The sequence below is a fragment of the Palaemon carinicauda genome, chromosome 7, assembly GCF_036898095.1.
Source record: "Palaemon carinicauda isolate YSFRI2023 chromosome 7, ASM3689809v2, whole genome shotgun sequence".
Lineage (NCBI taxonomy): Eukaryota > Metazoa > Arthropoda > Malacostraca > Decapoda > Palaemonidae > Palaemon > Palaemon carinicauda.
In genome coordinates, this window is record NC_090731.1 from 172,368,191 (window position 1) to 172,393,484 (window position 25,294).

The 25,294-nt window shown below is 42.9% G+C and overlaps 1 protein-coding gene across 2 annotated transcripts in view; it reads right to left on the bottom strand.

The window, feature by feature from the left end:
- LOC137644183 (uncharacterized) overlaps nt 1-22,873 on the bottom strand; it is a 55,735-nt gene extending 32,862 nt beyond the window's left edge. The window contains exons 1-5 of one of the 2 annotated variants that reach the window (XM_068377184.1): nt 22,766-22,849; nt 19,004-19,150; nt 9,119-9,320; nt 8,452-8,599; nt 4-480 (exon numbers count right to left, since the gene is read on the bottom strand). In XM_068377184.1, the coding sequence (XP_068233285.1) occupies nt 4-480; nt 8,452-8,599; nt 9,119-9,320; nt 19,004-19,143 (967 nt within the window). In that variant the 5' untranslated portion in view covers nt 19,144-19,150; nt 22,766-22,849. Of the gene's footprint in view, nt 1-3; nt 481-8,451; nt 8,600-9,118; nt 9,321-19,003; nt 19,151-22,765 lie in introns of both variants that reach the window. The other variant, XM_068377183.1, reaches the window with a different exon arrangement.
- Between the last annotated feature and the right edge of the window lie 2,421 nt (nt 22,874-25,294).

Genomic DNA, 25,294 nt, shown 5'->3' on the forward strand with positions numbered 1-25,294 from the left:
TACCTGCTGTGTTCCTGAGAACTTCGGCATTTCCCGATATACTGTACTGCCATCCTGATCTTAGCTGAGCAGAAAAACCTGGAAGACCCGCCAACGGAAGCCGGGGGAAAAACGGATGCGCTAATGGAGGGACTGTCGGCACTATGCCTGAAGTTACTGCTGCAGGACTCGCATTACTAGTTGGGGTATTATTGGCAGAAGACCCGCTACCGTGACTAGATCCACGTCCTCCGGCGGCACCGTTCACCACAGCGGTGCCGGAGGGTCCGGCAATAGGCAGAGTGCCTATCGGGGGAGGAAGGGGAGTATTCGCAGGAGGTGAGCCAGCATTAGAGCCAGATCCTCCCAGACTGGCGAGAAATGTCGCCTCTGGCCCACCCACGACCCCAGTCATGAAGCTTTTTATCTTGGTAATGTCAGACTTGCTTATGGCTTTCTTAACGTCAATCGGCCTCCCTTTGATAGAATGATTACGAGTCACTGGAAGACGAGAGGAAGAACAGATAAGCTCTGCATACTGTATTCTATTACAAGAAGATAAGTAATATGATACACATTTTGTAATATACTATTCATAAACGTTATCTCTAAATCTGATGATGAAGTGAATTCTATAGATAACAAACATACAGTAGCCATTTTGCTTCTAATATTTTCAAGCTCCACTAGATCTTTTCTTAATCTTGAAAACTAAACTGCTGTCATTAGCTAAAAAAAAAAATGGACAATTTCATAATTTTTTTCTTGAAAATCATAAGAGACTAAATAGAAAAGTACTGTAATAATAAATTTTGGTGCTAAGAAAATTTGGTCCCGGACAATTTCTAAAATGCATTTGACCAATCCCAAAATAAGTTCAACAATAAAGGCATACTGAGGGGGGATGTTGTTTAGAAACTGTTAAAAAATTTTATTTTGATAATAAAATAAATTTTTGAATATACTTACCCGGTGATTATATAGCTGCAACTCTGTTGCCCGACAGACAACTCTACGGTAAAAACTCGCCAGCGATCGCTACACAGGTTGCGGGTGTGCCCAACAGCGCCATCTGTCGTCCAGATACCCAGTACTCAATGTAAACAAAGACTCAATTTTCTCCTCGTCCCACTGCGTCTCTATTGGGGAGGAAGGGAGGGTCCTTTAATGTATAATCACCGGGTAAGTATATTCAAAAATTTATTTTATTATCAAAATAACATTTTTCAATATTTAACTTAGCCGGTGATTATATAGCTGATTCACACCCAGGGGGTGGGTAGAGACCAGCAATATATGTTTACACTTTTATGAGCTAAGAGTTTTTATTTCATTTTAGAAGTTATCAAAATAACAAAAACAAAATAAATAGGTACCTGGTAAGGAAGTCGACTTGAACAATTACTCTGCCTTTTAAGTACGTCTTCCTTACGGAGCCTCGCGATCCTCTTAGGATGCTGATCGACCCCTAGGATCTGAAGTATCAAGGGTTGCAACCCATACAACAGGACCTCATCAAAACCCCTAATCTAGGCGCTCTCAAGAAATGACTTTGACCACCCGCCAAATCAACCAGGATGCGAAAGGCTTCTTAGCCTTCCGGACAACCCAGAAAACAACAATAAAAACATTTCAAGAGAAAGATTAAAAGGGTATGGAATTAGGGAATTGTAGTGGTTGAGCCCTCACCCACTACTGCACTCGCTGCTACGAATGGTCCCAGTGTGTAGCAGTTCTTGTAAAGAGACTGGACATCTTTCAAGTAAAATGACGCGAACACTGACTTGCTTCTCCAATAGGTTGCGTCCATTATACTTTGCAGAGATATATTTTGCTTAAAGGCCACGGAAGTTGTTACAGCTCTAACTTCGTGCGTCTTCACCTTAAGCAAAGTTCGGTCTTCCTCACTCAGATGTGAATGAGCTTCTCGTATTAACAATCTGATAAAGTCTGACCAAGCATTCTTTGACAAAGGCAAGGATGGTTTCTTAACTGAACACCATAAAGCTTCAGATTGGCCTTGTAAAGGTTTAGTACGCTTTAAATAGAACTTAAGAGCTCTAACAGGGCATAAGACTCTTTCTAGTTCATTGCCTACGATCTCCGATAAGCTGGGGATATCGAAAGATTTAGGCCAAGGCCGAGAAGGTAGCTCATTTTTGGCTAGAAAACCAAGTTGTAGCGAACAAGTGGCTTTTTCTGACGAAAATCCTATGTTCTTGCTGAAGGCATGAATCTCACTGACTCTTTTAGCCGAGGCTAAGCATACCAGGAAAAGAGTCTTAAGAGTGAGATCTTTCAGGGAGGCTGATTGTAACGGCTCCAACCTGTCTGACATGAAGAATCTTAGTACCACGTCTAAATTCCATCCAGGGGTAGCCAAACGACGCTCCTTGGAGGTCTCAAAAGACTTAAGGAGGTCTTGCAGATCTTTATGTTTGGAAAGATCTAAGCCTCTATGCCGGAAGACCGATGCCAACATGCTTCTGTAGCCCTTATAGTGGGAGCTGAAAGGGATCGTCCTTTTCTCAGGTATAAGAGAAAAACAGCTATTTGAGCTACAGAGGTACTGGTCGAGGATACAGAAACTGACTTGCACCAGTCTCGGAAGACTTCCCACTTCGATTGGTAGACTCTAATGGAAGAAGCTCTCCTTGCTCTAGCAATCGCACTGGCTGCTTCCTTCGAAAAGCCTCTAGCTCTCGAGAGTCTTTCGATAGTCTGAAGGCAGTCAGACGAAGAGCGTGGAGGCTTTGGAGTACCTTCTTTACGTGTGGCTGACGTAGAAGGTCTACCCTTAGAGGAAGACTACTGGGAACGTCTACTAACCATCGAAGTATCTCGGTGAACCATTCTCTCGCGGGCCAGAGGGAAGCAACTAACGTCAACCTTGTCCCTTCGTGAGAGGCGAACTTCTGCAGTACCTTGTTGACAATCTTGAACGGTGGGAATGCGTAGAGATCCAGATGTGACCAATCTAGGAGGAAAGCATCTATATGTATTGCTGCTGGGTCCGGGACTGGAGAGCAATAGATTGGAAGCCTCTTGGTCAGCGAGGTTGCAAAGAGATCTATGGATGGTTTTACCCCAAGTGGCCCAAAGTCTCTTGCACACATCCTTGTGGAGGGTCCATTCGGTTGGAATTACTTGCCCTTTCCGACTGAGACAATCTGCTATGACGTTCAAGTCGCCTTGGATGAACCTCGTTACTAGGGAGATGTCTTGACCTTTTGACCAGATGAGCAGGTCCCTTGCGATCTCGTACAACGTCAGTGAGTGGGTACCTCCTTGTTTGGAGATGTACGCCAAGGCCGTGGTGATGTCCGAGTTAACTTCCACCACTTTGCCTCGAAGGAGAGACTTGAAGCTTTTCAAGGCCAGATGTACTGCCAACAGCTCCTTGCAGTTGATATGCATGCTCCTCTGACTCGAGTTCCACAGTCCTGAGCATTCCCGACCGTCTAGTGTCGCGCCCCAGCCCACGTCCGATGCGTCCGAGAAGAGAACGTGGTTGGGAGTCTGAACAGCCAGGGGAAGACCCTCTCTTATGTTGATATTGTCCTTCCACCAAGTCAGACAAGACTTTATCTTTTCGGAAACCGGGATCGAGACCGCTTCTAGCGTCTTGTCCTTTTTCCAGTGAAAAGCTAGATGGTATTGAAGAGGACGGAGGTGTAGTCTTCCTAGTGACACAAATTGTTCCACGGATGACAGCGTCCCTACCAGACTCATCCACAGCCTGACTGAGCAGCGTTCCTTCTTCAGCATCTTCTGGATGGATAGCAGGGCTTGATCTATTCTGGGGGCTGATCGTCTTGTTGTTCAGCAACGTCCTCATCAGAGGGTTCCTCATCCGAAAACTGATGAGGAAACGGCAACGGAGTGGGCAACGTCTGGCTCGCTGAGTCCGGTCGCACTGGTGGATGCGTGACGGAGCCGGACGCAACATCATGGAACTGCTGCACAGTCTGTGAACTGTCAACAACCATGGGTGCGCGAGGAAGCACAGCGTCAACCCGAGACTGTCTAGACCGTCTGGGTTGTGCAGTCAACACCCTACCGGGTTGCTGAGGTTGACGCACTGCGTCAAAACAAGTCACCTCTGCTGGTTGTTGAACGTCCTGAACGTCAACAACCACCTCCGAGCGTCGCTTAACGTCAACGTGCGGCTGGCAACCCACACTGGGTCGCATCGGTGGAGGAACCACCTCAACTGGCAGACGCGAGTAGGTTACCTCAGCGTCAACAGGGCGCACAACCGACCGGTTGGAAGGTTGTTGGCCAGAAGGTTCGTTAGCAACCTTCTCCGCATTAAAGTCCTCTATCAAGGACGCAAGCTTGGACTGCATGTCTTGCAGCAAAGCCCATTTAGGGTCTACGGGAGCAGGTGTGGCAACAGACGGGGTTAGCGACTGAGGCGGTACCGCTTACCATCCCTGAAAGCCTTGTTATGCATGACATAACTGTACAGCAAAACTTCAAAGGCTCGAAAACAGCTGTGAAGTTGACCTGTAAACAACTTGGAGCGTCTCCTGGCAAGGCGCCAGGGAGAGTCTACGAGAATTGAGAAGTCTATCTGGGCAGAGGCATGAACTCCCAAGCCGAGAACTTCTCTCGTGTCATATCAGACTCTCGCTCTATAAACCAGTTTAAAAGAAGGGAAAGCAAAGGCTGTATCCCCCAAACTCCTCCTGGTGAAAAACCAGTCGCCTAGCCAACGTAAAGCTCTCTAGGAGAGCGAGAGAGCACTAGCTTAAAAACAACGGCTTCGAAGTAGCTAGGCCTAGTGTAAGCTCTGACGTTTAGGCGAACGAGGAGCAGCAGTTACAAAAAGATCCGGACAAAGATCCTTAAAAAAAATCATCATGATTTAATTAAAGTCCATAGGAGGCTAAGCAGCTATAGGCTCCTCTCCATCTGACAGAGTCCTCAAGGGAATATCAGTAGGAGGGGGAACAGCAACTTCATCATCTACAGGAACCTTGTCCGATAAAAGCTGAGTCTCAAGCAAGGGAGAGACCTACCGTGGTGGCAATGCTTTACAAGCAGAGTCCACACTCACTGGTGCATTAGTAGCGGACCAGAACGCAACATCAAGTAACTGCTTGACAGTCTGTGAACTGTCAACAACTGAACTGTCAACCACAACAGGTGCGTGAGGACGCACAGCGTCCACTCGAGACTGCTTTGACTGCCTAGACTGAGCAGTCAAAACAACTCTAGAATGCGGAGGTTGACGCACAGCGTCAAAACAAGTCAACTACGATTGTTAGTGAACGTCTTGAACGTCAACAGGAGCATCAGCAAGTGGCCTAACGTCCAAATGCGGCTGAAAAACCACACGAGACCGCATCGAGTGTGGTTCTAAACAACCTGACTGACGTGACTAAGCTACGCCAACGTCAACAGTAAGCACAAAGGAACGTTAGGTTGGCTGAAAGCCAGGATATCGATGAGATAAACGGCTAGACTCAACGGACTAATCGGTAGAATAGTCTTCCATAAGGGAGGCAAGCATATACTGCATGTCTTGCCATACAACCCATTAAGGATCAACGGAAATGGTTGTGGTAAGAGACGAGGGTAACGTCTGTGACCGCAACACTTTGCCAACAAAAAAGACTCTCGGAGTCTGTGTTACGCTTTTGTTAGGCGGCGAGCAGTTATCCGATGACTGCATAGGGTCAGAGCTGTCCTAATGGTTGTAACCAGGACGCTGGACCTGTCCTGAAAGGACTGACTTTCGCTTAAGGGCTTCGGAACCTTGTGACAGGTTTCTTATGCGAAAAGCCTTCGGATGACGAGGAGAAACAACGTCTCTCTCGTCTTATGGTAGGGGAGATCTTGGTAAGATACACCCGATACCATAGAGGGAAAACGTCTGTTCGTTGATCAAGGCCTCTCGAACCCATAAGTCGTTTGACATTACTTCTCCCCTGGGCTTGGGAGCATGCAAGAGGTCCCGGACTAGGTGAACGACAGGCACGAACAGACGAACCCTCGGACGCAACACTGTAACACTTTGCGCATATCACTTTATCACTTCAATTTTCTGTTTTGCACTTATTTCACTGAAATCGAAACTTTTACTGATTTCTACCTGAAACACGCAATTCTACCCTTCATTAAAAGGTAGTAATTGCGAAATCAGTCGTATAATGCAAGCTCATTAATACCAGCAAAAAACAGAAAACATATTTTAAGATAAAAAAAAAATCAGTGGCTGGGAAAGACTAAACACTAGTTCATATAACTACGTTTTCAATCTCTCACCGCACATAGCCTGGGGACGAGAATAAAAAACTAAAAACGTTTTATCCTTCCTCCCCGTACAGCGACTAGGGACGAGAGTAACTCGAGAATAACGTTACCCGCTTGAACGGAACGTTTTCTCTCCTCTCTCTCCCTCCGTCTCTATCTCTCTCTCTCTTCTCTCTTGATTTCGCACCTAAGAGAAGAGCCCAATTATATTTCGTCAAAAAAACATGTTATTTGACTAAAGGAAAAAACTGAAAGGTTTTTCAAATAAAAAGTTCCTTTAAAATAGAATTTAAAACATTTAAGCTAAGAAAGAATGAACAAAACGTCAGAATCGATTTACTCTTACTGCAAAGTGAAACCGTGATACACTCTCTCTCTATCGTAACGATAGAGCGCATGTTGAACGTCCTGAACGTCAACAACTGCGTAGCATAAATAAACTAAACGTTAGTTCATCTTTGAAAACAGTACGAAGACTATCAAAGAAAATTCTTTCATAAAATATTACATTTAAAAAGTTTTAAATCCTTAGCTCTTTAAAAGCTAATTACGATATAAAAGGCTCAACGTTGATTAACTTCGGTTTCCAAGTTAGGACCGCCTACTCTCAGGAAAGGTCTATATAAACAAAACATTAAAATTATTTTTATATGTTTATAATAAATGGAAAGTTAATCGAAGAGGCCTAATAAAGGCGGAGAGATATAAAATATATAGAGGAAAATCTATAACGTGATAAGATAATTACTAAAAGCCTAAACACACTTCCGTCTAAGGGAAGGGTCGGCCATTTAAAAGTGAAAGAAAGTCCATACTCTCTTTGTCACCATAATTAAATCTATCCAAAACGAGTTCAAGATTTAAGATGAAGATAAAACACCTGCATAGCGAAAGCTCAAAACTAGAATAAAGTACTTCACCAATTAGTTGTGAAAAAACTCCAGTTTAGCAACAGCGAGTAAGTACGTCTTGTCGATAGCTCGACAGAGAGAAAATTGAGTCTTTGTTTACATTGAGTACTGGGTATCTGGACGACAGATGGCGCTGTTGGGCACACCCGCAACCTGTGTAGCGATCGCTGGCGAGTTTTTACCGTAGAGTTGTCTGTCGGGCAACAGAGTTGCAGCTATATAATCACCGGCTAAGTTAAATATTGAAAAATGGGTACGTTTAATGGATGATTTAAGTAGATGGTTATTCTTGTCGTTAGAGCTTTCGCAATGGTATTTCAGGTGACCAACGGCAAATCAACTTTCCTAAATGTAATTGCTCATTCATTAAATTCCTGTTTATTTTCAGGACCATAATGTTCCCAGATCAAATAAGGGATTTTGACAAAGGAAAAATCTATTTCTGGGCGAGGAACCTGTGTCGCCCAGTGTAATGCTCCTTAAAGCACCATTTCAAAGGTATAAATACTCCTAAATATACCAGAGAAAAAAGTTGCATGGAATGTCAGGAATATACCCAGCTCGCTCACCCCCAAAGGGTGTCGGTATTAAAACCGGGGCGAGTGATACCACTACAAGAGGTCCCTTTCCTATCAGACTTCTCCCTCCTCAAAATCCCCCGTTACTACGAGGTGTCATTCACTACAGCTACTGCATGTATTTTTTGATGGTTTAAATATGAGCTATCCATAATTCCTTGTTTAATTAATGAGTTTAATAAAAGGCAGCAGTACAAAAATATTTTTTGCTGGTTTATACAAGTGATTTTTTAGTGTCTTATTAATAAAATCATTCTCTTTCATTTTCTATTTAATCTGATCAGTTAAATCAATGTTTTTAGGGGAAATATATTGATAAAGTCTGCTATCAATATCTTTGGGACCGAATTTTCCGGGACCAAATTTTCTCGGACAAAATTTTCCTAATTTCTTGTGAGATACAGTACTGTATGTCCAATGAAAGGAAACTTTAAAATAATTCTGTTTTATATATTGGCTTTATTATTTTCATCAATGAATTTACTTTTCTAGTTTGTTTCATATTGATTCTGATCAATTAAATTAAGGCTTTTATGAGCAGTTTACTAATAATTTCTGGGAGCAAATTTTCCAGTCACCATAAATAGTGTACGTAAAAATATCTTACCATACACAAACTAAGGCAATACTGTAAGACTTCACACTACTAAGAAACTCAGACAAATTTCAAATCTTAATGTATCTAATTTACTGCTTTGTCAATGAATCTCGATATTACTTACACAAAACCTTATCTACTGGATCATAGTCATTAAAATCCACAAACGCAAAGCCTCGATGTCTCCCACTAGTCTTATCGTACATAATGTTGACGCACGTAACTCGTCCAAAGTGTTTAAAATATGATTCTAAGTCGTCTTCTTTCACATCCTGAAATAAGAAAATGCCAATGAATAAAAACAATAGTAAAAATGCATCAGAAAATGGAATCTTAACCCTTTTACCCCCAAATGGACGTGGTACGTTTCACAAAATTCATCCCTTTACCCCCATGGACGTACTGGTATGTCCTTGCAAAAAACTGCTATTTACATTTTTTTTTGCATATCTTTTATAACTTTATGAGAAACTTCAGGCATTTTTCAAAAGAATGAGACCAACCTGACCTCTCTCTGATGAAAATTAAGGCTGTTAGAGCAATTTAATATATATATTGCAAAATCTGCTTAACAAAAAAAAAAAAAAACGCCTGGGGGTTAAGGGTTGGAAAGTTCCAAATAGCCTGGGGGTAAAAGGGTTAAAAAGGGGTTCCTATTGCCCCTGTTCAATGTCTTTTTCTTAATGCTCTCTCTCAAGCTAAGGAAAATGCCCTTCATAAATGAGAATATAACACTTCATAGAAAGTATAAGACAACTGTAACAAGGAAATACTCTATGCAAATTTCTTACCTGGGGAAGACCACCAATGAAAATTCTAGTATGGGTTGCATCTGGATGGTTTCCTGTGGGTAGTATGGCAGTGTTGGTATCGTTACGGGGAAGAGCACGTTTAGTCTCCACAAGCCTCCCATCAACCTTATGTGGCCTCGCCCTTTGGACTGCATCGACATGGTCAGGGTTCATAAAGGTCACGAATCCAAAACCACGAGATCTGGCGAGGAAAATGTATTTTTGAATGTAAATGGGAAATAATTTTCTAGGTAATAATTGGCTACCTAATTCTAATTTTTCATCTTCTAATGAAACCATAAATATTAAAATACATAACATTGGTTTATCAGTTTAAAATTCTTAAACAGAAGCAAAATTCTTGCATCGTTTAAAAATATAGTCCAACTCACAATTATATTATCCAATATCAGAAATTTTTAAAGAACTGTAACTAAAAATTTTCATGACTATACAAACCTGAGCTCATTATAGGAATAAGGTGTTTTTAACATAGCTAGAACTCAGCTGTTATAATCTATAACGATCCGGAAGGCAGTGTTGTAACAGTTGCATGAACTCTGTTGCTACTATCATTTGCCTGGGAGACCCCCGTAGCTGTCGTCTGTCAAGCTAATGTACTCCCAGATATTCCAATCTCTATCTGGGAGTCCTGAAGAACTTTCTTCAGCATATCTCAATCTTCAGATCGAGACAAGAGGAAAGATGTCTGTCTCGATGCTGAAGTGATTCCCCTGTAGGTGGGTAGAAAAGAGCAATCGCCGACACCTTTCAGTAGACGAGTCTCGATTCAAAGTGCTCAATAGACTAGTGTGAAAACTTGGGAATGGTAGCCAGTTCGAAGCATCGAGCTTTGAACAGGTAGATACTTTTCCAGAAGACACAGAGGAGAGAGCCTACTATAGGGCAGAGAGAATGAATAAGAGGGTACGTGTCCTTCAGGTGTACGAGGACAGAGCAATCTTCGCTCTTCTGACGGACCATAAACTGCCAGCTGTGCCTGCACTGAATGGCGTATGGGGAACCAAGCAAGGAGACTGATGACCCGTCTCTAGTTCCCAACATCTATTCCATTCGTATTAGTAGACTTCAGCAGTCCTTAAACCTTCTCAGTAGGAAGAAGTAATGGCACTAAGCACTGCAGTAATGTACACACATAGGGCTAACCACTGAAGACTCAGAGTGACCTTGTACTAATGGTAGGGAAGCACACGAGCATAGATAACATTATCTCTTCCACCGAGAGATATACAGAAGTAAGTAGTTGTGTACTGTAGACGTTATTCCTATCAATCAATCTTATGGAACTTCTTTGTCCATAAAGGGGTAAGAAAGGGGGAAGTCCTTCCATCCCAACCAGCAGTGTGTGTGAAGAGACAAAGATGAGGCAGAAATGGAGTTCTCCTTTTAATATGACAAACTCGTAGATAATTTGTATTTTTCCTAACTATACAAACCTTAGCTATTTAATATGGGTATTACTTTCGGCGTAGCTGAAATGACAAGCCATTAGAATTTGCGAGGGGGTAGGGAGGGGTAGCTTGCTACCCCTCCCCCCCCTCACACACCTGTGATTAGCTCACTTTGCTTAGAGGTAGGACTTCCCGGGGGACAGGGCTGGCGGGCAAGTTTGATTAAATAGCTAAGGTTTGTATAGTTAGGAAAAACACAAATTATCTATGAATTTGTCATTTGTTCCGTAACTGAAATACAAAACACGCTATTTAATATGGGTGACTCAACCCTTAGGTAGGGTGGTAAGTCCCAGCCATTACTGGCTTTTGGATTTTTGCCTGGGGACTCAGTATCTGAGTGTGTTAGTACTCAAAGATAAGGAGTCCCTGCACCTCGCAAGTGCCTTGCTCTGCAAGGACCGCGGCCTACGTAAGCTTTTGTGTGAAGGAATGAAGTGTGACTCATCCTAGGAAGGTGACCTGAAGTCCTTTAGATGGAATTTTAGGATAGGACGTTCCCAATACCACCTCGTAAGGGTATAGGGACGTGACAGTATTAGCTTAACACTAGGAACACAAGGAAACATGGTTTACCTGCAGTGGTTTGGGGTCAGCTTTGCAGAGAACCCAGGATGCCGCTTTCCCCAAGAGAGGGGAGAATGAAGAAAAGAATAAGGGCCAGACATACCTTTTCTTTCATGCAGACTAAAACCGAGTAACAATGCCCTCAACCCTCTGCTACTTGTCCATTAAGGAGCCCGAGGTTTAAATCAGCTATTGTGCAGCCACCACAGGGCCGATAGAAAACGTATCGAGCCTCCTGTGGGTCACGTCTTGCAGGTAGTGGGCTGTGAAGGTCGTCTGATGCTTCCAAACCCCTGCTTATAAAAACTGCGTCACTGAGTAGTTCTTCTTGAAGGCCAGGGACGTAGCAATGCCCCTGACATCGTGTGCTCTAGGGCGACGTGACGGAGGAGGGTAGGGATTCAGGGAATCATGGATAACCCTGCGAATCCACACTGAGATAGTATTCTTAGTGACCCTCCTCTTCGTCCTTCCGGTACTCACAAACAATGCCTGCACCCGAGGACGAATTGCAGCTGTTCTCTTAAGATAGAGCCTCAGACTCCTCACTGGGCACAGTAGGAGATGGTCTGGGTCATCTGTTACAGAACGAAGACTCGAAATCCGCAAAGAGTCGAACCGAGGGTCCGGCACTCCAGGATTTTGAGTCTTAGCAACAAACTCAGGGACGAATCTGAACGTTACCTCCCCCCATCCCCTTGAATGGGCGATGTCATACGAGAGATCATAAAGTTCGCCGACTCGCTTGGCCAAGGCCAAAGCTAGTAGGAACACCGTCTTCCAAGTAAGGTGGCGATCAGAAGCCTGGCGTAATGGTTCGAAGGGAGGTCTCTTAAGAGACCTGAGTACTCGAACCACGTTCCATGGAGGAGGTCTCACTTCCGACTCAGGGCAGGTAAATTCATAACTTCGTATGAGTAAAGAAAGTTCCAGCGAAGAGGAAATGTCCATTCCTTTGAGCCTGAAGGCAAGACTTAAGGCTGAGCGATAGCCTTTCACTGCCGAGACAAAGGTGCATTTCTTCCCGCAAATACACGAGAAACTCCGCTATTGCTGGAATAGTGGCATCGAGTGGAGAGATACCCCTTCCACGACACCAACCACAGAAAACCCTCCACTTCGCCTGGTAGACCCCTGCGGATGACTTTCGCAGGTGACGAGACATCCTTTCAGCAACTTGTTGTGAAAAGCCTCTCTCTGTGAGGAGATCCTGGATAGTCTCCAGGCGTGAAGCCGCAGCGAAGCTACGGCTTTGTGAAAGATGTTGGCGTGTCGTTGTTTGAGTAGCTCATGTCGAGGAGGAAGCTCTCTCGGGAGTTCTGTCAGGAGCTGCAGAAGGTCCGGAAACCACTCTGCGTGATGCCATAGCGGAGCTCTCAAGGTCATTGAAAGGTTGACCGATATTCTGGTCTTGTTGAGTACCCTCCTCATCAGACAGAAAGGGGGAAAAGCGTATACGTCGATGTTATCCCACCGTTGTTGGAAGGCATCTTGCCAGAGAGCCTTGGGGTCCAGGACTGGGGAGCAGTAAAGCGGAAGCTTGAAATTCAAAGCTGTCGCGAACAGATCCACCGTCGGGGAACCCCACAAAGTCAGGACTTTGTTGGCTACTAGACGATCCAAAGACCACTCGGTACTCACTATCTGGGATGCCCTGCTCAGACTGTTGGCGAGCACATTCCTCTTGCCTGGAATGAAACGAGCTGAAAGCGGAATCAAGTGGATTTCGGTCCATCTCAGTATCTCTACTGCCAGATGGGATAGCTGCTCTGAAAAGGTACCTCCCTGCTTGTTGATGTAAGCCACTACCGTGGTGTTGTCGCTCATCACAACCACGGAGTGACCCGCCAGGTACTGTTGGAACTGTTGGAAGTGCCAGGAATACGGCCTTCATTTCTAGCAGATTTATGTGGAGGCACTTTTTGGATTCTGACCAGAGGCCTGAGGTCCTATGGTTCAGAACATGGGTCCCCCACCCTTTCTTTGAGACGTCCGAAAACAGCATCAAATCCGGGGGGGAGGACGAAAAGATCCACTCCCTTTCGTAGGTTCTCGTCTGTCACCCACCATTGAAGGTCCGTCCGTTCCGCAGGACCCATAGGGACCATGACGTCCGGGGAATCGTGTCCTTGATTCCACCGAGACTCTAGTCGCCATTGCAGGGATCTCATCCTGAGGCAACCGTTTGGAACTAGACGGGCCAGGGAAGAAAGGTGACCGAGGAGACGTAACTACGATTGGGCTGGGAGTTCTTCCCGTCTGAGGAAAGGATCTGCGACCCTCCTCAGCCTTGCTATCCTGTCGTCTGATGGGAAGGCTTTGTGGAGATTGGTGTCCAATATCATGCCTAGATATACCAGTCGCCGAGTTGGAAGCAGAGAAGACTTCTCGAGATTTACCATGATCCCTAGATCTTGGCAAAGTCCCAGAAGCTTGTCTCGGTGTCGAAGAAGGGTCGACTCCGAGTCTGCCAGGATCAGCCAGTCGTCCAGATAACGGAGGAGACGGATGCCAATCCTGTGTGAACACTCTGGTAAATACCTGAGGTGCTGTGGAGAGACCGAAACACAGCACCTTGAACTGGTAGATCTTGTTGTCTAGGCTGAATCTTAAGTACTTCCTTGAAGACAGATGGACTGGGATCTGGAAGTAGGCGTCCTTCAGGTCCAGTGTACACATGAAGTCTTGTGGTCTCACTGCAAGTCTGACCGTGTCTGCCGTCTCCATGCTGAACGAGGTTTGTTTGACAAACCTGTTCAGAGCTGAGAGGTCGATGACTGGTCTCCAGCCTCCAGACGCCACCTTACAAGAAAAGAGTCAACTGAAGAAGCCTGGGGAACCGTCGACGACATCCTGGAGAGCGTCCTTCTTTAACATGGTCTCGACTTCTGCCCGTATGACTTGGCCCCTTACCGATCCCATGGTAAAGGAGCTCAACGACACTGGATCCGCTGTCAGGGGAGGAAGAGATGTTGTGAACGGGACGCGGTATCCCTGACTAATTACAGAAATAGTCCAGGAATCGACCCCAAGTTGCTGCCACTTGATTGCGCAACTTTGTAGGCATCCCCCCACTGGTGGACATGCAGGGGGATTGCCAATCCTAGCGTTTGCGGCCTCGGCCACTCCCTCTAGGATTTTTCCCTCCCCTGGACGACTTTTTGCCTTTCTTGTCTTTGACAGGAAAGGGCTTCGACACCGTTACCTTTGCTGCCACTGCCGGTTTCGTCGTCTTGGACGGGCGAGGTTGTTGAGGTGCTGGAGGTTTATAGGGCTTTGATGTAAGAGCCCTATGTAGGAGAGAGTCCTGATTGGACTTCCTCCACCTCTCAGCTGCCTGTTCCATGTCTTCACGCTCAAACAGATTCTTTCCCAAAAGGGAAGAATGCCTGAGCCTGCTGACCTCGACGGCTGGGACCTTCGCGTGGAACCTCTCTGCCACCGCATCACGTCATTTCAGGATGGAATTGGCCCACAAGTTCGAGACTTGGTGGGCCAGAAACTCAATGGTGCGGGTGCCCGAAAGGAGGAAGGTCTCCAGGGCCTTCCTGGTGCTCTCCATAGACAGGTCCTCGGATCGCAACAGGATGCCAAGAGACCCCAGCCAGACGTCCAGCCACGAAGTAGCCTGCATGGCACACTTCGCAACCTTCTCCTGACATAGGATCTCTGTAGCCGAGAAAGACACTTGCCGGCTAGAGAGCCTCTCTAGAGGGACTCCCTTGGTGAGCATTTCCACCGAATCGTGCAAGGGGAGAGGTAGGCAAGATTCCTCCATGATCTCAAAGTACCTCCTCTGGTGGATACGAGGAGGAGGGAGGAGCTTGTTGCCAGCAGTGGAACGGCTGGAGGAGGCGAGCTGGTCCTCAACCTTATCCCTGGCACTCTTCACCCCTTGGGACCAGGGCAAAGCCGCACTGGCTTTAGCGGGTTTCTGAGTGGCAAAGACTCGGTCCAGGACCGTGTCTTTGCCCTCTCAAGGAGGAATCTCAGGGTCCGGGAACCCATTGAGATGCCTCATCAGGGCCAGAACCTGCCAGAAGGCATGATCTGACTCCTGTGGCTCCCCTCCTGGAGAACTGGCAGCAAAGTCTCCCATCCCCAAAGGCTCTTCTTGGGGGGACACGTGGACGTTCTCTGCGGGTCTTATTGGCTCTGGTCGAATCCTTGAGGATGACTTGGGGATGGTTTTAGAGTCCTTAGGTTCCCTCCTGGGAGGAACACAGGACTCCAACAACGACGTCTGTGGGCTCTTATCCGCCCCAACCCGGGACAATTCTCCTGCACGAGGTGGGGTTTCGCCCAATGGTGCGATGGGAGAACGTCTCACCTCGGTAGACTCCCCTGAGGACGGAAAATCCTCGTCCACAGGAGAGGTAGGGAAAGTCTGGGGGGGGGGGAAGAGCCTCCCCCAAGGACTTCCGAGGAGCCAGCTTGGCCCTGGGAGAAGTTACCACGACTTCTACTCCTCTCTTCCTCTTCAGTGGGGTCGGATCTGCCATTGATTTAAGGCCCAACTCAGAGAAGGCAGATTTGAAAGCCTGCATGACGGCTCTGACAAGGGGCCCGAACCATGGCTGCTTACTGACAGCTGTGCTGTCAGAGACTCCCTCTGAAGGGAAGGGGATCGGGCGATCCTTCGGAGTAGAAACAACTGGGCCTGCCTGAAAAGAAAGGGAAGAAGAAAGTTGGTTCCTGGACCTATCCGGAGTATTCCCCTCCTCCTGCGGGAGCGCTGATCTGCGCTTGGGGGGGACGTGAAGATAACGACCTGGAGGCTCTCCTTCCTGTAGCTTCGCGCGGGGGCTCGCGCTGTGAATCCCGATGGGAATCGCGTTGGGAATCACGTTGGCGATGGGATTTTCCCTGGTTCGCGCTCAGGCGTACGTTTACGGGCGCGCTGGCGAGCGACCGCGCACAGGCGATCTACGATGCGTGGTCGAGTGGGCGCGTTGACGAGCGATGGCGCGCAGGTGCGCGATCTGGCAAAAGCAGAGGGAGCGCCGAAGGGTGTGCAAGCGCTTGTGCGCGCGGAGGTAATAGCTCGCGAGCGCGTGGGTGCGCAGGAACTCGCTGAGCTCTAGGTGTGTGCGCAAGCGCAGGGGAAATACCCCTCGCGCGTGGGTGAGCAGGAGGGCGCACCGCAGGAGCTGGGAGAGGTGTGCGTGATGGAGACTGAGCGGGATGGCGCGTAGTAGATTGCTGACGGGAAGGAGACAAAAGATTCTTCTCTCCTGCGCCCAGATCTGGAGATCGTGGGCGTGCCTGCACGTTGGCGCGCAGGCGAACGCTGGCGCGTAGGTGAAGAGCACTGGCGAGCAGGAGATCGTGGGCGCATGTGGCGCGCAGATGTGCGCTGGCGGGGAGAAGATCGCTGGCGCGCAGGTGAGCGATGGCGCATAGTCTCAGCCACAGGAGATCGCTGGCGCGTTGTCCCTGGAACAGGTAGTTTCTGAAGTGCAGTCTCAGGAACAGCAGGAGAACGCTTGCACACCATAGCATGTGGGCGTGCAGGAGAGCGTTGGCACGCAGGGGATACCTGGCGTTTAAGGGACTTACTCACAATGTGAGAAAGCCCCTTTTGCCCCGAAGGGACCAATGCCCCTTGGATAACGGGGTGGGTGGGCGCCAACAGTGCGTCAGCGGCCAGGAACGGAGATGGAAGGTCAGCAGGTCTGGCAGGCGAAGGAGATTGTGAACGATCTGCAGAGAGGTCCAGGGATACAGCTGCAACGGTCGGTGCACGGCGAGGAGGATCCTCTGCGGGGGGACTGTGAAGACGAAGAACCGAAGAGGTGCCTCCTAACTCCCTTGTGGGGAGAAGGAAGGCCTCTACGGCGAAGAGGAAGGCGAGCTTTCCGTCTGATACGTCTTCTGGGGGCAGCAGGCAGACCATCGGCAGTCCTCCGAAGAGGAGTCTCAGTCAGTGAACTCCCCTGAGGGGAAGAATCACCTGCAGGAGAGACCGTTGGACTTAGTTCCTCCCTCGAAGGATGTTCAGAAGGGGGAACTAAGCCTTCAGCTGCATCAGGAACCATAGCAAGGGTTTGACCTAACTCGTCGGAAGCCCCTGCCACAACAACGTCGACGATAGACAGAGGATCAACCGCTGCTACCGTCGGCGACTGTTTGACAGCACCCCCCAACCTGATTATGTGAAACAGGGCTTCCTTGGAGGGCAAACCCTGAAGCCCCAAGGAAGCCCAAAGCTGCAATAAATCATTGTTAGAAACATTATCAGAAATATCCTCCCCCGGGGGAGGAGGAGGAGCTGCCTCGCTATGGGAGGCAACTCCCTCTCCCGGACCCCGAGGTTGGTGAACGTAAGTACGGCCTACGCTACCACTCGACGGCCTCTCGGGAGAGACCGATCAAGTGAGATCTTTGGAGGAGGTTCGGGCTACGGAAGAAGAGTCCTTGGGATTTTCTCCCTTCAAGGAAACCCCTGGAGGAGAAACATCCTGTTTGGACTTCTTCTTACGGCGCCGGGAAAACCTCTCCCACTGGGAGGTAGACCACTCCCTACACTCACCATATACTTTATTTCTTTCACACCGTTAGCCCCTGCAATAAGGACATAAGGTGTGAGGGTCTGTGTCCACCGCAGACATAAACGTTCCGCAAGGGCGGTCAGATAAGCCGGGACACTTCCGCATGGTTGAGGCCAACTTCCAAACACACTGAAAAGAAAAAGCAAAAAGCAAAGATCAAAGGCTGTCATATAAGCGAGGGTGGGAGCAGAAACGTCTGATCGTCACCCGAGCCAAAAGCAAAGTGAGCTAATCACAGGTGTGTGAGGGGGGGGAGGGGTAGCTAAATAGCGTGGTTTGTATTTCAGTTATGGAACAAATAGCATCTATTCCAGCCTGACACCAACACTCCAACGAGGAAAGAAAAGAGATTCTAGGAACTTGAAGGAGAGATAAGGAGAGATGACACTGCTAGGAGACATGTGTCTATTGTCTTTTCGGACACAGAAAGACGCTGAAGAGAAGAAGAAGGATGGAACTTCTCCCTTTAACTCAGCAGCAGCAGATACTACTTCCCATTCACACAGGAATAAACAACAGTGAGATCAAGGAAGTGTATAACGGCAGGTTACACAGACGTCAATCAGCTAGTTACCGGGAAAACTGCAAAAACCTTTCTCCTTCCTTAATGTCCCTCACACACAATGAACTGCCAACCATTATCTAGGAGAAAAAACATTTAGTTGACAGTGCCCGGAGTAAATCTGTATTCTCAGCGGCTAAAAACGAAATAGTTACTAAAAACAAAATGGCTACACACTGAAATGGTGGGGCTTCCCTCCAGTCGCCAAAATCTACCGATACTTCGTTATAAATTTCAACAGCCGAGTTCCGGCTACACTGAAACATACTCCTATTAAGGGATAAAGGTTTGTATTTGCTTAGGTGCAAATCTTATTTAAGCTATACCTTTCACACCCAAGCTCTCTCATTTAAAACAAGTATTAACGCTCTATCCAAATTTTGAAAAATTAAAAAACAAAATCTTAGGCTGTAACATTTCTTCTGGGAAATATTAAGAAATGGTCTCCCTTACCTAAACCCCAGGATTGTACAACCTAAGATTTTTCATTTTCATTATGGATGAAGAAGTTGATTCCAATCTGCTATTCAAATATCTTGTACTCAATAAAACTTTTCTAGCTCTTTGACTTATTGAATTATTCATGTTACAGAAGAACTTTGAAGGAAATTCCTATTTGGCAATAAATTATGGACTAATATACAAACTCGACTCTTACAGAGCTGTCCTGTTCACCTTTAAACCTAATGTTATGTTCTGTAAATGCATTAAGCTCATAAACATCCAGACTCACCTGTTTGTGGCTGGATCCTTCATCACAACTGCATCGACTACCTCGCCCCATGTCGAAAAATGCTCCTTCAGACTCTCATCCGTGGTGGTATAGTCAATTCCACCCACAAATACCTTACGCATATGTATGGGGGCCCACATGTTATTACTGAAAAGAAGAATACATTTTGTGAAATAGAATCTATGATTGGCCAACTTCGTGAAATGGACTTTTCACACATCTATTGACAAAAACACTATTCGTAGGGTAAAATTTTTCCGTGTAATGGTGTCTTTACTTGTTTACTTGTTTTGGGTTTAAATCCAACCCTCCACTGAAGTCGAGTGAACTACTTCTCGGGCGGGTCCATATTAATCATCTAACGAAATATTTTCATTATAACTTATACAATTCTTTGATTGTAGCATCTTCCAAATCATATGATCTTGTGAAAAGTAATGTCAGTACTATTATTCTATAAGCTACTGTTGTTCATTATTACCTATGTAAATTTTCTATTGTTACCTAAAAAAATTTTCTTCATTTTAAACATAGAACTAGTTTATATTTATGCTAAATAAATCCTAGAAAAATAAATTTGTTTATCATTATAAGGATATAAGTGTATTTCTTTTCAAATAAATCCTGGAATTTCCAGTTTAAAAAATCTATCTATTGGCAAGAATCATTAATTAGTGGAACAAATTACTCTATTTCTTATGACTATGGATAGGCTAGGGTTCTGATATCCTTTTCGAGAGTTTTTGAATTATTGAACAGTAATCCCTATATGCACTGACGAGAATGTTATAACTAATAACGGCTGAAGTATAAAATCACATGAGTACAGTACTTTAGCATAGAATTTTTGAAAGTTTTAAAAGGTTCATAATGTGAGGTAATGAATAGGCAACATAAAAAAATGAAAAGTGCCAACATATGCTTGAAAAGAGCTCAAGTGCTATAAGCAACTACAGTATTACCTCTCCGAGTCAAATGAGTCGGTAATAGTTTGATATTTAAATTTCTCACCATATATGAGGCATTCCTTATAGTAAGGGTTTACTGTATATGAAAAATAGGTCTACTTTATACACATCGGAAAATTATCATTCGTACACCCCACTTAGTTTTTGTTTCTCCATGCCTAAGATAAAACTATTACAGGGGATCACAACTGGAAAATGAGCATTGTATACAGTAAATAACATTACATTATAGTATTACACTATGCACTCCTGGCCTATACAGTATGCATAAATTATACTAAAATCAGGTGGAAAAACATACAGTATAACTCACGAATGACATGGGAAACCAAGGTTATTCGGAGGGAAAATAATATAAGGATATATTGCAATCTGACCACACCCACCTAACCTAACCTAACAAGTCCAATCATTCCAATCAAAATACGCCACAAACGACCCGCACTTGACCATTTCATATAGCGAATTCCTTGTTGGCGAGAAATTAAACTATCATATTATTACCAAATATCCATAATACTGTACCTACTGTACCTCAGTATTTACTTATATGGTAAACATCGTAGATCTTTCGGTCCAGTGACCAAGTCATGGAATGGTCTTCCTAATCGGGAATTTAAATTGGTAGAACTTCAAAAGTTCACACTTGCAGTAAATATTTTTATATAGAACAAGCTGACATAAGCCTTTTTATAGTTAATATATGAATTATCTATTTTAACGTTGTTAATGTTTTTAAAATATTCAATTTTAATTGTTCATTACTTCTTGTATCGATTATTTCCTTTCCTCACTGAGCTAATTTTCCCTGTTGTATCCCTTGGGATTTCGGCATCTTGCTTTTCCAACTAGGGTTGTAGCTTAGCCAGTAATTTACTAATAATAATAACAAATCCTCAATTATCAACCCAGCAATGTATGTTAGCTATGAGGCATTGAGCCGACTGTAGGCATAGCTCGTCTAGTTAGCGGGCCGGTAAGTTGTTGCTTGTACACGAGAAGCTATGAATTAAGGTGGTGGTGAACTGACTGTACACCAACAGCGATATTTTTGGGGGGCGGTCCACTAACTGTACAGAATAGCCAGTGAGGTGACTACACAAAAGGAAATGAGTAGACTGTACACGAAGGGTGGCAAGTTAACTGCACACGGACAATAAGTTAGGGGGTGGTGAGTTGACTGCACTAAAAAAGTGAGTTGATTGTACACTAAAGGAGGCGAGTTAACTGTACACGAAAAACTTCGAGTTGACTGTACACAAAAGGAAGTGATTTAACTGTACACGAAAAGCGGCGAGTTGACTGTACACAAATGGAGGTAATTTGACTGTAAACAAAAAGCGGCCAGTTGACTGCACACGAAGGACAATAAGTTCGGGGGCGGTGATTTGACTGTACACGAAAAGCAACAAGTCGACTGTACACGAAAGGCGATAAGTTGACAACATGAAAGGCGATAAGTTGACTGTACACGAAAGGCAGCGAGGGGATTTACACAAAGACGATGAATTGACTGTACACGAAGGCCGACAAGCTACAGGGCAGGGTGTTTACCCTGTAAATGTCCCTATATTGTTAGACTAGCCTAGGAGTAATAACTTACAGTATACAAAAATACAATCGGCCAAAATTACAGGTAAAATTCACGGAGCCTTTGTATAACAGCGGCCAGTTCCTCTCGAAAGGATTAATATTGGACATCAACTAACGTAAACTTTTCCTCCTAACTTAACCTACAAGCCTGTCCTTACCTACTTACCTTATGGGGCGGGGGATAACGGGTCCCTGCGATCACGTTACACTGCCGTATTATAGGATAGCCGTAATCATACATACAGGTGGCCGCTACCATACATACACCCCGGGTTCAGTATTACTTTGGCATACGACACTACAAGGTTAGTTTAGGTGAGCAAAGGGTGGTACCCCAAGTAATGTCACGGCACCCTAGGTTAGGTTCGTGGGGACGCGAGTTTTAAATATCTATTAATGCCGGTGCATGGGGAAAGATTTGACACATAGAGATTTCCTGCCGGTGTGACGGTCTAAACGATCCCCTGGTCTCAGAATTCACCTTGACATTGTATAATGGTTCTTTTCCGCCATTAGCTCACTTCGCTCGCATGAAAATAAAACATCAAGCATGTATGTACTGGCAAGCGGTAATGTTGAGCTGCGCACGCTAACATTAAAGGAAAATAAAACATCGACCTCGTATGCACTGGCAAACGGTAATGTTCGCGCATGCGCACATTATCAAGGAGAATTCTGAGACCGGGGGATCGTTCAGACCGTCACACCGGTGCACGGGGAAAGATTTAACCCATCGATATCTCCTGCCGGTGCACGAGTAAATATTTAACCCATAATGATCCAAAATTGTGTTGTTTACATGTAGGCCTTCACTTTTTTACAATTGCTTTGCAGAATGATTTACCCATTCATAAATTACTTTAATGACAGTAATTACGATGATTAAATATTAATGGAAAGACTAAAATGTAGTGACATTAACCTAGCGTACGACCTACCCTAAGCCAATGGGACAATACCCTATGACTCAGCTATGACACTTAAACATTGAAGTCATGAATGAAGAATGTATTAAATAATGAAATAATGAATACATTTAAATAAATGAATAATTAGAAACTTCTAAATATTAATGTAAACCCGAAAATATACGATATCTCAACATGGAATCAATTGGTGTCTAATACAGAAACTGTTCAGCTTAAATAGATCTAGATATATTTACCTGAAAAGTAATTATATTAATATATATATTACTTACAAATGAAGACTGTTTTATGTAAAATACAGATCACAAAGTATTATTTACATTGGAAAAACATTAATACCTTAATCGGGCCCAACGCCGCGGCTTTACCTGCCTTCTACCAAACACGATAAGGTAAAAAAAAAAAAAATAAAAGAGAAACATGTGAGGATTCTTATTTTGTTAATGTCAAATTGGATAAAAAATAAAAATAATCGATTATATTTAATGTATTTTAAGTATTTAAAAGTAATTCAGATAATTATAGTTATTCTGGCACGATAAGGTAAAAAAAAAAAAGAGAGAAACATGTGAGGATTCTTATTTTGTTAATGTCAAATTGGATAAAAAAATAAAAATAATCGATTATATTTAATGTATTTTAAGTATTTAAAGGTAATTAAAATATATATGGTTAATCTGGTGTATGTTTAAACACTTTAAAGATAAAAAGAGAAACATGTGAGGATTCTTATTTTGTTAATGTCAAATTGGATAAAAAATGAATATAATCTATTATATTAATTGTATTTTAAGTATTTAAAGGTAATTCAGCTATATATAGTAATTCTTGTACATCTTTAAACGGTTTAAAGATATTGACAGCGTATAGTAGGACTAAGATTCTTGTTTTGTTAATGTCAAATTGCATAAAAAATTAAAATAATCTATTATATTAATTGTATTTTAAGTATTTAAAGGTAATTATAATATATATGGTTAATCTGTTGTGTGTTTAAATACTTTAAAGATACTGACAGCGTATAGTAGGACTAAGATTCTTGTTTTGTTAATGTCAAATTGGATAAAAAATAAAAATAATCGATTATATTAATTGTATTTTAAGTATTTAAAGGTAATTCAGCTATATATAGTAATTCTTGTACATCTTTAAACGGTTTTAAGATACTGGCAGCGTATATTAGGCCTAAGATTCTTAGTTTGTTACTGTCAAATTGGATAAAAAACAAAAATTCTTAATTATATTTAATGTATTTTAAGTATTTAAAAGTAATTCAGATAATTATAGTTACTTTGGTGTATGTTTAAACACTTTAAAGATAATGGCAGCATATAGTAGGACTAAGATTCTTGTTTTGTTAATGTCAAATTGGATAGAAAAAATAAAAATAATCAATCAAATTGGATAGAAAAATAAAAATAATCGATTATATTAATTGTATTATAAGTATTTAAAGGTAATTCAGCTATATATAGTAATTCTTGTATATCTTTAAACGGTTTAAAGATACTGGCAGCATATATGAGGACTAAGATTCTTATCTTAATGTCAAATTTGATTAAAAAAAATAAAAATCCTTAATTATATTTAATGTATTTTAAGTATTTAAAAGTAATTCATATAATTATAGCTATTCTGATGTATGTTTAAACTCTTTAAAGATACTGACAGCGTATAGTAGGACTAAGATTCTTGTTTTGTTAATGTCAAATTGGATAGAAAAAATAAAAATAATCAATCAAATTGGATAAAAAAATAAAAATAATCTATTATATTAATTGTATTTTAAGTATTTAAAGGTAATTGAAATATATATGGTTATTCTGATGTGTGTTTAAACTCTTTAAAGATACTGACAGCATATAGTAGGACTAAGATTCTTGTTTTGTTAATGTCAAATTGGATAAAAAACAAAAATTCTTAATCATATTCAATGTATTTTAAGTATTTAAAGGTAATTAAAATATATATGGTTATTCTGATGTGTGTTTAAACACTTTAAAGATAATGGCAGCATATAGTAGGACTAAGATTCTTGTTTTGTTAATGTCAAATTGGATAAAAAAGAATAAAATTCTTAATTATATTTAATGTATTTTAAGTATTTAAAGGTAATTAAAATATATATGGTTATTCTGATGTGTGTTTAAACTCTTTAAAGATACTGGCAGCATATAGTAGGACTAAGATTCTTGTTTTGTTAATGTCAAATTGGATAAAAAACAAAAATTCTTAATCATATTCAATGTATTTTAAGTATTTAAAGGTAATTAAAATATATATGGTTATTCTGATGTGTGTTTAAACACTTTAAAGATAATGGCAGCATATAGTAGGACTAAGATTCTTGTTTTGTTAATGTCAAATTGGATAAAAAAGAATAAAATTCTTAATTATATTTAATGTATTTTAAGTATTTAAAGGTAATTAAAATATATATGGTTATTCTGATGTGTGTTTAAACTCTTTAAAGATACTGGCAGCATATAGTAGGACTAAGATTCTTGTTTTGTTAATGTCAAATTGGATAGAAAAAATAAAAATAATCAATCAAATTGGATAAAAAAATAAAAATAATCGATTATATTAATTGTATTTTAATTATTTAAAGGTAATTCAGCTATATATAGTAATTCTTGTATATCTTTAAACGCTTTTAAGATACTGGCAGCATATATGAGGGCTAAAATTCTTATTTTGTTAATGTCAAATTGGATAAAAAATAAAAATAATAGATTATATTAATTGTATTTTAAGTATTTAAAGGTAATTAAAATATATATGGTTATTCTGATGTATGT